At 42.4% G+C, this 15,190-nt stretch overlaps 1 protein-coding gene across 1 annotated transcript in view; it reads left to right on the plus strand.

Annotated features, from left to right (window-relative positions):
* Positions 1–2,703, plus strand: part of LOC308165766 (serine/threonine-protein kinase DCLK1-like) — a gene marked incomplete at both ends in the record, with an annotated part of 43,915 nt that extends 41,212 nt beyond the window's left edge. The window contains 3 exons of the mRNA XM_080539920.1: positions 339–419; positions 1,881–1,994; positions 2,482–2,703. Of these exons, the coding sequence (XP_080396046.1) occupies positions 339–419; positions 1,881–1,994; positions 2,482–2,703 (417 nt within the window). The remainder of the gene's footprint in view (positions 1–338; positions 420–1,880; positions 1,995–2,481) is intronic.
* Positions 2,704–15,190: the final 12,487 nt, after the last annotated feature.

Consider the following 15,190-nt stretch of genomic DNA (forward strand, 5'->3'; position numbering starts at 1 on the left):
ACAGTTAACACTAGAATAGTCATGGGTGGGGTCATTTGACCATGTGAGTAAAACATATCTTTACACTCTCAAATTTCAGGACCCTCCTTTCATGACTTTTCCTAGATATGTGCGTTCTACCACCCAGTATCCTTACATTTTCAGAATCACATCAGGATAAGCTAGTATAAAGCTATTTAGCAGTTTTTCTGTGTAGGAAGCAGGCTAATTTACAAGGCGGCCAAACTAGTGGTCGTTGTGTGTAAGTAGCAGCTTCCAATTGTAAAGACGACCCCAGATGGATCTTACAGTAGGTAAAAAAGGCACGGCTGTTCTAGTGTTAATCTCTGTCTCTGCAGGGCCTGATCTCCGGGATGCTGCAGGTGGAGGTGGATCAGAGGTACGCAGCTCTGCAGGTGCTGGACCACCCCTGGGTCAACGTAAGTCACACACCTGAGACACCTGCTTCCCCCTATACTGTGTCTCCTGAGACACCTCCCTCCCCCCTATACTGTGTCTCCTGAGACACCTGCTTCCCCCTATACTGTGTCTCCTGAGACACCTGCCTCTCCCTATACTGTGTCTCCTGAGACACCTGCTTCCCCCCTATACTGTGTCTCCTGAGACACCTGCTTCCCCCTAGACTGTGTCTCCTGAGACACCTCCCTCTCCCCCTATACTGTGTCTCCTGAGACACCTCCCTCCCCTCTATACTGTGTCTCCTGAGACACCTGCTTCCCCCTATACTGTGTCTCCTGAGACACCTGCTTCCCCCTATACTGCGTCTCCTGAGACACCTTCTTCCCCCTATACTGTGTCTCCTAAAATGTCTACTTCCCCCCTTGTACTGTTTTTCCAGTCTATTAAAAAAAAGTGTTCCATCACGACCACTGCCAATGGCCTGAGCTAGATTACTCTCCCTGCTACGACTGGGGAATTGATGATTCACTTGCTAAGTCAAATGTATCGATTGTAAGTCTCTTTGGAATAAGGCGTCTGCTAAATCCCAAAAATGTAACGTAAAGCATTGCAAGCACCTTGTACTGCAGTTGATGAAACTAAGATTCTTAGAAGAAAAGAACATCTGCGTCCGTTTGAGTTCCCAAAACCCTGACTGAAGTTACAATCACTTAATCCCAAGATGCATCAGCTGAACACACAAAGAATGAGAGTTGCAGCTCTCCTCAGTACTACTCCCGTGAACACACCGCCCAGCCCCGAGCGATACGACTCTTGAGAGTCTACGATATAATGAGCAGAACATCGTCTCTCTGTCTGAACAGCTGCTCAATACTGGTCCGCCAGTGAAGCTGTACTCTCCAATGTTGTCTTGTGGGAGAGTTTTCCACAGAACTGTGAGAAAACTTAACATAATACTTGAAACTAGACCGATGGCCGGTCAATACGTATTATACAGTTCACACAGTTTCTATCACAGTAAAGGGGAAGAGAGCCAGTGAGTTTTTTTCAGAGAGCCAGCCGTTCATTTCATGTTGGTCCTGTGTTAATATTCTTAGTAATAGAATGGTTTTCTTTTCTTTCTTTTCTTCTAAATTCTTCACAACTTTTTTTCCTTTCCATGATTTTTTTTTCCTTATTATTTCTGTTTTTCTTTTCTTGATGTTTTCCGAGCAAACTATGTATCCTTGTGTCTTTTCCGTAAAAATGTTTTGGTGCACCATTTTGCCCCATGGATATGATTTTGTTTGTGGTTTCTTTTATCTTATTTACATGTGTTAAGTGTTCTTTATGTTATATTGAAACCTAGCTATTGACAGGAGTGGAACTATGTACAAGCCTTCTGGGCTTCGTTCCCTCCTTGCACCGTTTCATGTGTGATAAATAAACTAAACTAAACTAAAGAGTATTGAACAGCCCTGCTATCCTTGTTGTTGTTCCAGGATGACGGCCTGGCAGAGAATGAGCACCAACTGTCGGTGGCGGGGAAGATCAAGAAGCACTTCAACACTGGACCCAAACTGAGCAGCACCACCGCCGGGGTGTCTATTATTACAGTAAGGATCTATGCACATACACACTCTCTTATGGAGACTTTGTGGGAAGTCATAGTCAAGCCAAAATCTTGGCTCTATTGGCTTTCTTTCTTTCTTGACTTCTCTTACTTCAGTTGAGCTGCTCCGTGTCCCGGTGGCCCTGCTCTCATGTCAACTCCCCCCCCACCTCCCTGAAGGTTTCATCATCATTAGTCCACCCATCCTCTTCCTCCTGCCAGGTGTGCTCTCTGTGTGCTCTGACCTTTACCTCTCTCTCCTCCTCTTCCTCTCTTTAAGACAGACTGTTAGCACTGTTGTCAGGGAGGATCCCGTTAGCTTTGCTGTCCTTTGTTTCAAACCCCAAATCTGTGAATTTTTCTACTTCTTTGAACAGGTTTATACTGTATATTAGTGTTGCAGTTTTTGGACATTTTTGACAATTTCCCAAAATCCTGCGGGTGAGCTAACCAGTTGCTGTTGTCTCCCACGTGTCGCCCCCCTCTCGCAGACCACCGCTCTCGACAAAGAGAGGCAAGTACTCAGACGAAGACAACGCCACCCGGACGTGAGGCCCGCGCCCCCCCGCTCCCCGCAACGCAGCTTCCCCCCCAGCACCGCCCACCACGCCAACCCCCTCCCCCACCTCTCCCCCGCTGACTTCACCTCCGAGTCGGAGGACCTCTCCCCCTGCTCCGCTGACACCGTACGCTCGCCCACCTCCCCGTTCTAAAAGCACCAACCACAGCCCAACAGTGCAGCGCCCCCTACAGTCCTGGGGGAGGTACTGTACTATACTCAGTGAAGGGGGGGGGGGAAGAACGATAGAACAGGTCCTTGTAATCAAGCCAGTCAGGATGCCTGCTTACTTAATCACTTAAGTTTTCATTATGGTTGTGGGGTTACAGTACAGTACAAAGCTTTGTCGTTTAAGCCAATAATATGTTATAGAAAGGTTCTACTCTGACCCTGTTAATACTTGGTTAGAGTACGCTGATGTGGAGAATCTCTATCCCTGAGTGTTTTCTAGACACCTCACCACAGCCGTCGAGCTGTGTTCAGAGCAAGAGATTTAGTTAGTTAGTTACTGTTAGTGCCCTCTGCTGGTGTGTGGCAGGAAGGAGCTTTCTGCCGATCAGCCGACCTGCAAACACAAGTCACTTTATGGGTTTCTTTAGAGAAACAACATGCAAAAACTAAAACCTTGGAGTGGAATTGGCATATATACCTGGCCAGGTATAGCAGTGACAGAGACCTACAGATCAAACTCTTCCATTTAACATGATGGTACCTCGTGTGTGCCCTGAAAAAGGGCCTTTTATGTGTTTTTGTATGGATGTCTGTATGAAGTCACATAAGCCAGTATCACACTGGGCGGCTTTTAGACGACTGTGGTTAGGCTGGAAAACAATCCCATCTGGCAAAACTGCACATAGCCACACTTATGTTCAGTAATATCCAATTCGTTCTATGGAAATATATACTTCCATTTTCAAGGTATTGACATCAACGTCAACCTTAATTCTAACATAAACTATTCAGTATCAACCCATATGAACCCACCTCAGATGTAAGGCTTGTCTTGGAATAGAGTTTGGGTCACAGTTCTGCATTGGGTCTAGCTATTCGTCAGTTATCGGTGCTGGTGTAGATATACTGAACAAAACACTTAACAGAGGACCAGAGAATGAAAATGTAAAGCTGTCCAGGTATGACGCTGCTATACCATAACAGATGTTCTATGATTCTGTGCCAGTGAAACTGCACGCTGTTTTACATATTTATATATATTGTTAATGAAATGATTACTGTTGATACTGTACAGTCATGTTCATGGCCTTTTTTTGTCATTGTCAAAATTTGGCATTGTTTTTAGTTGAATGTCAATACCGTGGTTGATACACTGAAGGTTGCAAGTACATAGACTTGTCTGGTCACAGATGGATCAAGTGCAATTAGGTATACATGCCCAATGAGCACCGTTTAACATTCCTCACGTTGCTGGTGAGTGAAGATCTCCTTCTTACGTTGGTAGCAGCACAAAGACCCATCAATCATAGGAAAAGTATATTTTAAAAATGATTGTTACCTACATTGAGAATGTATACAGTAGGTCAGTAGATTGTGATCACTTGTTTTATGAGGTAACAAAGGGATTCTCACATACTTGAGACAGTTTGATTATGTCTGGTGATAGAAAAGGCACAAGGTTTCTATAAGGCTTTTATAGGTTGCTGCATGTCTCTCCATCCCATTTTAGGAAGACATTTAGTGTAATGCAGGACACTGACTGACGCAGTGAAGCCCTGCTAAATGGCTCTGCATTGTCTCGACTGTGTGAACTAAACTTGAGGATGCTGTTATCAGGAGCACTTCAAAAGAATTTTATTGAATTGGGAGTTTGCACTTATCAGGAGTCGACTGATGAAAATGCGATACATGAGAATAAACGTCGAAGTAATGAGTAGAATATACTTTGAACTGATGATCTAATCTCTCAAAAATGTAACTGACACATTTTTAAGTGAGCTAATCTGTTGAAAGAAGACAGCTAAATCAAATCTCAAATCGAATGTATTCAGTGTTGGTGGGCAATAGGCATGAAAAGACAAATCCTGCACAAATAACTACAACTATTTCCATTGAAGTTGTTGTACAATGTCTCTGTAGGTCACTTGGAACTTACCATGTTAGCAGCTAAATATTTAGGTAAATTCCTGGTTTAAGAAGTTTCAGTAATGGTATTAAGAGTATAAACCACTACCTTGGTAACAATTGATCCCACTTGCAACGAAGATAGGGCTCAAGATACGTTCAACTGAGTGCGGCTATGTCACCTAGCATGTTCCAGTTAGGCCTCGTCTTGAGTGTGTTATCCAAAAGCTGAACATTTGCTGGTTTTCGCTGAGCCTAATTCATAGCATCAATCATGCTGGTTCACAAAGATGGTTTGCGGTTAAGGGTTGTCTATCGTTTAACCAAACATAGTATAGTATGATATATTATGATGTAATATAGTAAGCGTCACAAAAAAACCAACATAGTATATAGTATGACTACATCGTTCTTCTTTTTTTTCACTTAAATTATAATTTTTCCCCTTAGTATGATATAAAGGGGAAAAAAGGAAGGAAAAAAGGGAAAAAAGAACATGTATTTTTTTTTTACTTACTACCATACTATCATTCCAAGGGGGAAAAAAAGGATGTTCTTTTTTTCATTTTTTTTGCTTCATTTCTTTTTCTATATATCATATACATATACATAAAGCAAAAATAAATTTAAAAAAGAACATAGTATACTATATACTTTTTTTTTCTTTTCTTTTTTTTGCTTAGAATGATAATAATATATCATACTATACCATACTATCATTCTAAGGGGAAAAAAATATATATATATATAAAGGGAAACCTAGGATAGAAAGAGAAACCTAGGATATAGAGGGATACCTAGGATATAGAGGGAAACCTACGATAGAAAGAGAAACCTAGGATATAGAGAGAAACCTAGGATAGAAAGGGAAACCTAGGATATAGAGAGAAACCTTGGATAGAAAGGGAAACCTACGATAGAAAGGGAAACCTAGGATAAAATTAGAAACCTAGGATAAAATTAGAAACCTAGGCTATAGAGAGAAACCTAGGATAGAAAGAGAACCCTGGGCTATAGAGGGAAACCTAGGATAGAAAGGGAAACCTAGGATGTAGAGAGAAACCTAGGATATAAAGGGAAACCTAGGATAGGGAAACCTAGGATAGAAAGGGGAAACCTAGGATATGGAGAGAAACCTAGGGATATGGGGTGTAACAATTAGATAAAAGCGGGGGGAGAATATCAAATAAACAAGATGTATTGTAAAATAGTAACACAAACACCTTTAAGTGAAAATCTGATGTACAATAATAAAGGATAAAGTCAATTAATTAACTGGCCTAGTGGTAACCCTAACTAACCGATCAAATACAAATAAGACTAACTGGCTACAAACATAAGATTAACAAACAACAACCTACAAAACTACAGCTGTATCCAAACAAAACCAACACAAAATCAACTCAGGAGTTGTCATCTGGCCCACTGGCACCATAGAAGTATCTCTCCCAGCCTTTTATCCTCCACCCTTGATTGAGGATTGAGCACAGGTGTGCCCAATCAGGCCGTCACCATGGCGATGGCAGGAGGAAGGACAATCACCTGGGTGAAACACAGGAAACAAACAAAACACACACAGAACCACACACGACGGACGTAACACTAGGATATAAAGGGAAACCTAGGATAGGGTAACCCTAACCCTTTTGTTATGCAATATATCATACTATATCATACTATCATTCTAAGGGGGAAAAAATGAAGCAAAAACATTTTTCTTTTTCTTTTTCACTTATTTTCTTTTGTGAATGTTTCCAGAACCTTGTTGAATCTCTGCCATGAAGTATTAATAATAATAATAATACATTTTATTTATAAAAGCACTTTACATAGGAAATCTCAGTGCTACAATAAAAAAAAAATAAGGCAGAAGATGGGGTCCAACCCAAGGTGTGCCTAATTAAGTGGCCGGTGAGTGGGTGAGTGAGTGTGAGTGTGAGTGTGAGTGTGTGTGTGTGTGTGTGTGTGTGTGTATATATATATATATATATATATATATATATATATATATATATATATATATATATATATATATATATATATATATATATATATATATATATATATATATATATACTGTGTATATATATATATATATATACTGTATATATATATATACTGTATATAAATATGTACGGTCTACTGGAACAGTTTGTATTCTGACCAGTTGATCAACTGTCAACAGTTGAATGACTGGTTCTCCAGGCCCTCCATCAGATGTTGTAACCTGCATGTGTACTGTATGCTATCTAAATGAATTGTGCTGGTCTTTGTCCTATATACAGTATATCTCAAAAGTGAGTACACCCTTTAGATTTTTGCAAATATTCTATTCTGCATATATCCTTTCAGGGGATAACACTATCTTCTTTAAAAAAATAAAATAAAAATCTGATTTTATCCCTTTTTTCACCCAATTTAGTATCCAATTGTACCCAACCTAGCATCCAATTATCCCCTGCCTATTGCGTAGGATCCGCCGCACGACCCCGTGGCCGGCAGCCCCAGAGGAGATAGCCAGGCAGACTAGCTGTCTGGCTTCTCGAGCCCGACACCGTTATTCCGGCACCGGTGTTGCGCGACGGATCCTTGTCCGGAAATAGTCCTATACCCCCCTTGGGAGCGGCCGCTCAATATGCCGCTCCCTGTGAGCCCCGGCCATATCCGGGTCTGGCGAGACCGGGATTCGATCCCAGTCCCCGGTGGGCAGCTTGCACTAGAGGCTAATGCTTAGACCGCTGCGCCACCGCGGGGCTCGGGATAACACTATCTTAATGAAACTTTGATATAACTTAAAGTAGTCAGTGTGCTGCTTGAATAACAGTATAGATTTATTGTCCATTGAAAATTACTCAGTACACAGCTGTTAATGTCTAAACAGCTGGCAACAAAAGTGAGTACACCCCATAGTGAACATGTCTAAATTGTGCCCAAAGTGTCAATATTTTGTGTGACCACCATTGTTATCTAGCACTGCTTTAACCCTCCTGGGCATGGAATTCACCAGAGCTGCACAGGTTGCTTCTGGAATCTTCTTCCACTCCTCCATGACGACATCACGGAGCCCACGGATGTTGGACACCTTGCACTCCTCCACCTTCCTCTTGAGGATGCCCCACATGTGCTCAATTGGGTTTAGGTCTGGAGACATACTTGGCCAGTCCATCACCTTAACCTTCAGCTTCTTCAGCAAGGCCGTTGTCATCTTGGAGGTGTGTTTAGGGTCATTATCATGTTGGAAAACTGCCCTACGGCCCAGTTTCCGAAGAGAGGGGATCATGCTCTGCTGCAGGATGTCACAGTATATATTGGAATTCATGTGTCCCTCAATGAAATGCAGCTCCCCAGTGCCGGCAAAACTCATGCAGCCCCAGACCATGATGCTGCCACCACCATGCTTGACTGTAGGCAAAACACATTTGTCTTGGTACTCCTCACCAGGGTGCCGCCACACACGCCGGACACCATCTGACCCAAACAGGTTTATTTTGGTCTCATCAGACCACAGGACATGGTTCCAGTAACTCATGTTCTTGGATTCATTGTCTTCAGCAAACTGTTTGCGGGCTTTCTTATGCATCGGTTTCAGAAGAGGCTTCTGTCTGGGGCGATGGCCATACAAACCGATTTGATGCAGTGTGCGGCGTATGGTCTGGGCACTGACAGGCTGACATCCCACTTCTGCAACCTCTGCAGCAATGCTGGAAGCACTCGCACGTCTATTTTTGGAAACCAACCTCTGGATATGACGCTGAGCACGTGGACTCAACTTCTTTGGTCGACCCTGGCGAGGCCTGTTCCGAGTGGAACCTGTCCTGGAAAACCGCTGTATGATCTTAGCCACTGTGCTGCAACTCATTTTCAGGGTGTTGGCAATCTTCTTATAGCCAAGGCCATCTTTGTGAAGCGCAATAATCATTTTTTTCAGCCGCTCAGAGAGTTCCTTGCCATGAGGTGCCATGTTGTCCAGCATTCAGAGAGAATTGTGCCCAAAACACCAAATTTAACAGCCCTGCTTATCATTTACACCTGAATCCTTGTAACACTAACGAGTCACATGACACCAGGGCGGGAAAACAACATCATTGGGCACAATTAGGACATGTTCACTATGGGGTGTACTCACTTTTGTTGCCAGCTGTTTAGACATTAACAGCTGTGTACTGAGTAATTTTCAAAGGACAATAAATCTATACTGTTATTCAAGCAGCACACTGACTACTTTAAGTTTCAGTAGGATAATGTTATCCCCTGAAAGGATATAACAGAATATTTGCACAAATCTAAAGGGTGTACTCACTTTTGAGATATACTGTATATATATATATATATAGTATATATATATATTATATGTATATACTGTATATGTCACTATTTTTCGCCATTTGTTTTTTATTTTATCACTGCATTTATGCTCTGTCCTGTCAATGCAAACCTGTAGCTGCAAGTAAATCATTTGCATACTGCAACAGACGCGAGAACACATAATGTGAATATGTATTCTAGAAATGTGTAACTTTCCCACCCTATCCATGTACTCGCTAAGAGGGCTTTCAGACACATGCTTAAGGAACTGATATCTCATTGAGTTTGCTGTTCTTAGTGAGTGAACCAAAAAGAAAAAAAAGAGAAAAAAAGCATGTCGCTACTTTGCTGTATGGAATGCGTTTGCCTCCTCTGGGACAATAGGCTTTTCTTCCTTTCTTTTTTTTGTTGCATAGAAATAGAGGAAAAAGCATCATTCTATTTAATGTGATTGTCCAAAATACATTTTAACCAAATTCTTGAGTGAATAGACACTGAGGTGCTTCTGTGGTCCGTTTCTGTTGTGGAAGAATGACAAAGACTGTGTCGTGTGGAAGCACAAGTCCTGTGAGTTGCTGTTAGATATTTATTGATGCACAATATCTCTTAAGAAAGGAAACATGAAACCAATAAAAAATGGCATTGATTACCAGTAGCACATTTCCTGATCTGATTTTGTGAATCATTTATTCAGTGAATTGTCGTTGTTATAGAGATTATCCAACAGTGCTGTACTCAGCCACAGGCCAAACCTGTGAATAAAGTATTTCCTGTAAGCGAGTAATTTCTTTCTACTTCAGTACTGAAATAATATCTGAATGAAAGGGCCAGTAGAGGGCAGTATAAGCTTGTTTATACAGACCATAAGATAGGACTCCACCATCCTGACCTGAGTGGACTAATTTACACATTTTCCAAATGTTCTACCCAGTTAAAGTACAGTTTACGTACATGGGTTATTTTGAAGGGATATAATCAAGCACATTAAAATGAATATTTACAGGCGATATATTATTTACTTTTGCTTTTTGTCATTGTTTCTAGATAGAAGGACTCACCAAAAGGGAAGCTTATTTGTACATTTCTATTATAAATACAACTTGTTTTTTTATTTTATTTTATATTATTTCTTTTACACTTAGCAATTAGCTTTTATATTGGTATAACCTAATGTTAAAAAGCTTCAAACTAGGACTTAAAGTAAACCCTGCCTCTGAAGTTGCAAACCTGTAACCAACAGTAAATAACGTTAACTTAAAAAACATATTATGTTTGTCAACAAAATATATTACCTTCAATCAAAATGCATGGCCAAATGTCAACATAATGAAAATGCATTTATTTCGCTAAATCGTCCTCAGCCAACAATGTCCGTCAACAATTCAAAAATATGAATGTGAACGTGTCAAAGTCGCATTGATTCAAATCGGTAATCAAAAAGTAGAGTCAAATGTGAAGCTCCAAAGCACGTCTACGCTAGCTCCTAGCATGCTACAGACACTGTTCTACTGTGAGCTGGTCAATGAGGGATGAGGTCTGCAAATAATATTTGGGATATTATCCCAAAGTCTTTGCATATTTCCCAAAGTCTTTGCATATTTCATTTATTTTTTCCCTATCAACTCAAGCACATTTGTGGCACTTAATACATCTTTGCATTAAAACATGGTTATTATATTTCCATAATATCTAAAATAGCTGACAATCAGTTATGTATGACCATAATAACCTGTTTAACTTTAGGATTTTGTTTGTTTTTAATTGTTTAAAATAGCTAGATGCCTCTCCCACACGTTTATAGACCCATTCATCTTGTTTCCTCACAGGTTATAAATTCATGCTATTGCGTACCATCGAGTGGTTATACACAATAAGTATTACACTGGTTTCCTCTCATATTCATAGGCTGGAAATACAAACAATGATGACTGATGAATCCAGTGCTAAAACGATCTCAGATACATTGGACAGTATAACCATGCACCAGAAACTAAATAATGTATTATTGTTCCTTCACTATCACTATTACATGTTTCTGGTCCATGGATCTACTATGCAAAGATTTCCAATGACTTAGCTCTGCCAAATACAGTACATGAATACAGTTCCTAAATTTCGTTGTTTGGTACCTGTACTGTAGCAATGACAAATAAAGTCCATTCCATTCCATTCCATGACAATGTAAGTGTCAAAGTATTTTATGTCTTTGGAAATGACACTCCTATCATCTGCTCATAGTCCAGTCCTCATATGTACACTGATGTGGAACAGTACAAAATCTACCAAAAATATGTTATTTTATTGTTTGACATCTGTTGCACTAATTCACTCAGTCTTATTTAAATGTCTGTACAGTTAAAAGTAATTAAAAATCCTTGCCTACATTGAACTATAAGCATCTTACTGACCTCTAACAATAAATGGATTAGATTACGCTTATGTAACAGTTTCTTTTGTCACTTCTGAACATTAATGATCCCTTCCAATAAAGAAACACTACATCTTCTTTATGTACAGTTTTTACATAGTTTTTTTCCTAGAAAAGGGTCACAACTAAGATGTGTATCCGGCGTCCAAATGTTGTATAAATGTTATTAACGGTAGGTTGTGTTTGTTTATATGTTTCATATTCCAGTTTGTAATATGACCAACAGTTGATAAAACCTTACATTCCGTCTTTTCCGAACAGCTTTTAACTGAATCGAAACTGTACTTTAACCCTCTGACTCCCTCCAGGCCTTAGATACTCACGTTAAGATCTTCTCTGTCTCTTCTGGGGAGATCGACTCTGTCTCTCCTGGGGAGGTCAACTCTGTCTCTACTGAGGAGATGAGGACAGCGTCTGCTTGACTGACCTGGACGGCTGCTTGCTCCAGCGGGGGGGCTCAGGCGTGACATACTGTAAGACCAGGGAGAAGTCAGACACATCGATGCTATCAGCAGTAGCATGACAACATGGACGTCTCACCACAAAGAGGCCCGACGCTCACGTCAAGCCCACCCACTCCTCTTTTCACTTCCGCCTTCCTCTGTCGCTTCTCGGTCTGATCATTTTGTCTTTCTCCTCCTCTGTCCCTGGTGACCTAGTAGAATCCCTGTAGTATGAATGTTACTGTATGTGACAGCAGCTGGTGAAACCGGGGGAACAAGTCGACAGCCGATATACGGTTCTGACTTTTATTTTTGAAAAATGTAAATACATTTCAGCATTGTTGTGAAAAAAAAAAATCAATGACACATCGCTAGTCGACTAACACAGCTTGTTTTGTGAAGCTGCTAACAATGTCAAGTAGTGTTATAGTTAACTAGGTAGCAGTGGGGGGGATTACTCACCCAATCCATTGTGTTGCAATTGTTTTGGCTTGACCAACGAGTTCGTCATTGATTTTCAACAACGCTGAAATGTATTTACATTTTTCAGACTTGTTCCTGGTTTCACCAGCTGCTGTCACACATAGGCTGAGAACGTCCCTATTGGAGCGGCCCACCACAGCTCAGTGTCTGACTCTGTTCTGGTACTGGTCTCGTAGTGCTACCAGTTGAGATCCATGTCGACCACCACACATTTCCCAGACGCCCGTGAACAGTCCTGGGAACAGAGGAAGACAGAGGAACACAGAGGAACACACACTAACGTGAACACTGACTGAAAGAACATAGTCAAGTGTACAAGTGTACATGTACAAGCACATTATTACCATCGTATTTCATTAGTAATTTCATTAAATTAGAGAGTTAAATTATAAATTCGATTATAGAGTCTATTTTTATAGAGTTACACTATTTCCCATACCGTACTCTAAAACAATCAGGGTGTGTGTGTCTGTGTGTGTCTGTGTGTGTGTGTGTGTGTGTGTGTGTGTCTGTGTGTGTCTGAGTGTGTCTCGACGTCTATGTGTGTGTGTGCGCCTGCATGGCCCTAGCCAAACCCATGAATGAAGGCCTATGTGTGGTGCGTACTGGTGTGAAGCACTTTCCTTGCGTCGTAAGAGCGGATTATTAAAAGGAGCCTAAGTGTAGAAGGAAGCAGAACGGAAGGTCATAAGTGGCTGTGACAGTAAATTGCCGAAGCCCGTCTGACAGCTGAAGTGGACCATTGAGTCCCCCTGTGTCCATCTGCAGGCCCCTGTGTCCGAGGGCCCGCTGGTGGGGAAGAAAAGCAGCTGATTTCACAGGGTCGTCCTATACTACTACACCCGCAGGGCTCCTCTCAGGGACAATGAACAGAGCCGGGGCAACGCACTCCTCTTTACAGGGATGCTAGCTAACACGGGTCGCCCTGGTGTGTGTGTGTGTGTGTGTGTTGTTACCTCAATTCAACTCGTAACGAGAAATAATCTCCCAACCCTAACTGAATCAAGGGGCTCTGGGTAAATGTTTGTATCTATGTGATTTACCGTTTCGAAAGCGATTAAACCGATTCGATTCTTGGCGAAAAAGGCACGAAATATAGTTTATTAGAATTTTTCAGGGTTAGAAATCATCAGGAGGTAATTTAATGCCTGTGACCCGTCTGAAGACGGAAATGCTCTCTGACTTAACTGGAAAACTTAGTGAAAGGCTCTCATTGTTGTCAATTGAATCTCTTGTCTGCCCTGCGCCGGGCCTGGGTGTCTTGGGCAGAGCTGGTGGATATGAGTCATGAGTGTCTTAATGGGGCAGCAGTCGAGCTAATGTGTGGTGTGTGGGGGGGGACTGGGACTGGGACTGGGACTGGGGCTGGGGCTGGGGCTGAGATAGACCCACTGCTTGGGTGAGTAAGAGCTGGTGTGTGGGTGAGTGAGAGAGGGAGTGTGGGTGAGAGAGAGAGGGTGTGTGGGTGAGAGAGTGAGTGAGGGTGTGTGAGAGAGGGCGTGTGGGTGAGAGAGAGAGGGTGGGTGAGTGAGAGAGGGCGTGTGGGTGAGAGAGAGAGGGCGTGTGGGTGTGTGAGAGAGGGCGTGTGGGTGAGAGAGAGAGGGAGTGTAGGTGAGTGAGAGAGGGAATGTAGGTGAGAGAGGGCGTGTGGGTGGGAGAGAGAGAGAGAGAGGGTGTGTGGGTGAGTGAGAGAGAGAGGGAGTGTGGGTGAGGGAGAGAGAGGGTGGGTGAGTGAGTGAGAGAGAGAGGGAGTGTGGGTGAGGGAGAGAGACGGTGTGTGGGTGAGAGAGACGGTGTGTGGATGAGAGAGAGAGGGTGTGTGGGTGAGAGAGAGGGAGTGTGGGTGAGTGAGAGAGGGAGTGTGGGTGAGAGAGAGGGTGTGTGGGTGAGAGAGAGAGGGAGTGTGGGTGAGAGAGAGAGGGAGTGTGGGTGAGAGAGAGGGTGTGTGGGTGAGAGAGAGAGGGAGTGTGGGTGAGAGAGAGGGTGTGTGGGTGAGAGAGAGGGTGTGTGGGTGTGAAGTGGAGCCTGAGTGTTTAGGTCTGTTAACCTCCCCTGGCGTTTAGGGTCACATGACACATGACATCATCAGCCCTTGTCGAGCGTGAGACAACCACTACCACTGTGCTGCCTCCATTACTCTCTCTCTCCCTTCTGCTGTCGGCTGCAGGCGAGCACAGACAACTTACAGAGCAAAGCACCGTGTGTGTGTGTGTGTGTGTTTAGGTGTGTGTGTGTGTGTGTGAAACGCCACAGTTGTGTAGCGCTGTTGTGTATCATCGCTCCAAGGCGTGTGTGTGCTTTCAAGAACCTTTCCTCTGCAACATTGTTGTCTCCATGGCAACCACATATTCTATTTAAAGAAAAACAAAAGCTCACTGAATGCTCCATTTCCCCAAAATGTGCACTGACAACCATGACAGTGGGCTCTTCCACCATAACCTACATGCTCACACCACCACCCAGTGATATGTGACACAGTCTGATCATTCGGTCCGCATGTCGGCAACCGATCAAAATGTTCAGACTTTTCTTTCGAAACACGGAACTGTTTCAACTTGAGAATCACAACAGAAACTCACTTGTCAAGCCCAAAATACTGCAACAACGCAATGGATTCGGTGAGTTGCTACCCAGTTAACTATAACACTACTTTACATTGTTAGCAGGCTCACAAAACAAGCTGTGTTAGTCGACTAGCGATGTGTCATTGATTTTCAACTACGCGGAAATGTATTCACATTTTTTCGAAAGAAAAGTCTTATCATTACATTTGATCCCTACATGAGGACCAAAGAATTCCAATCCAATCCATTCCAAGCCCAATCCGTTGTGTTGCAGTATTTTGGCTTGACTAGCGAGTTTGTGTTGAACGAGTTGAAACGTAGTTCTGTGTTTCGAAAGAAAAG

This window comes from Nansenia antarctica, assembly GCF_963989245.1.
Source record: "Nansenia antarctica genome assembly, chromosome: 1".
Classification (NCBI taxonomy): Eukaryota; Metazoa; Chordata; class Actinopteri; order Argentiniformes; family Microstomatidae; genus Nansenia; species Nansenia antarctica.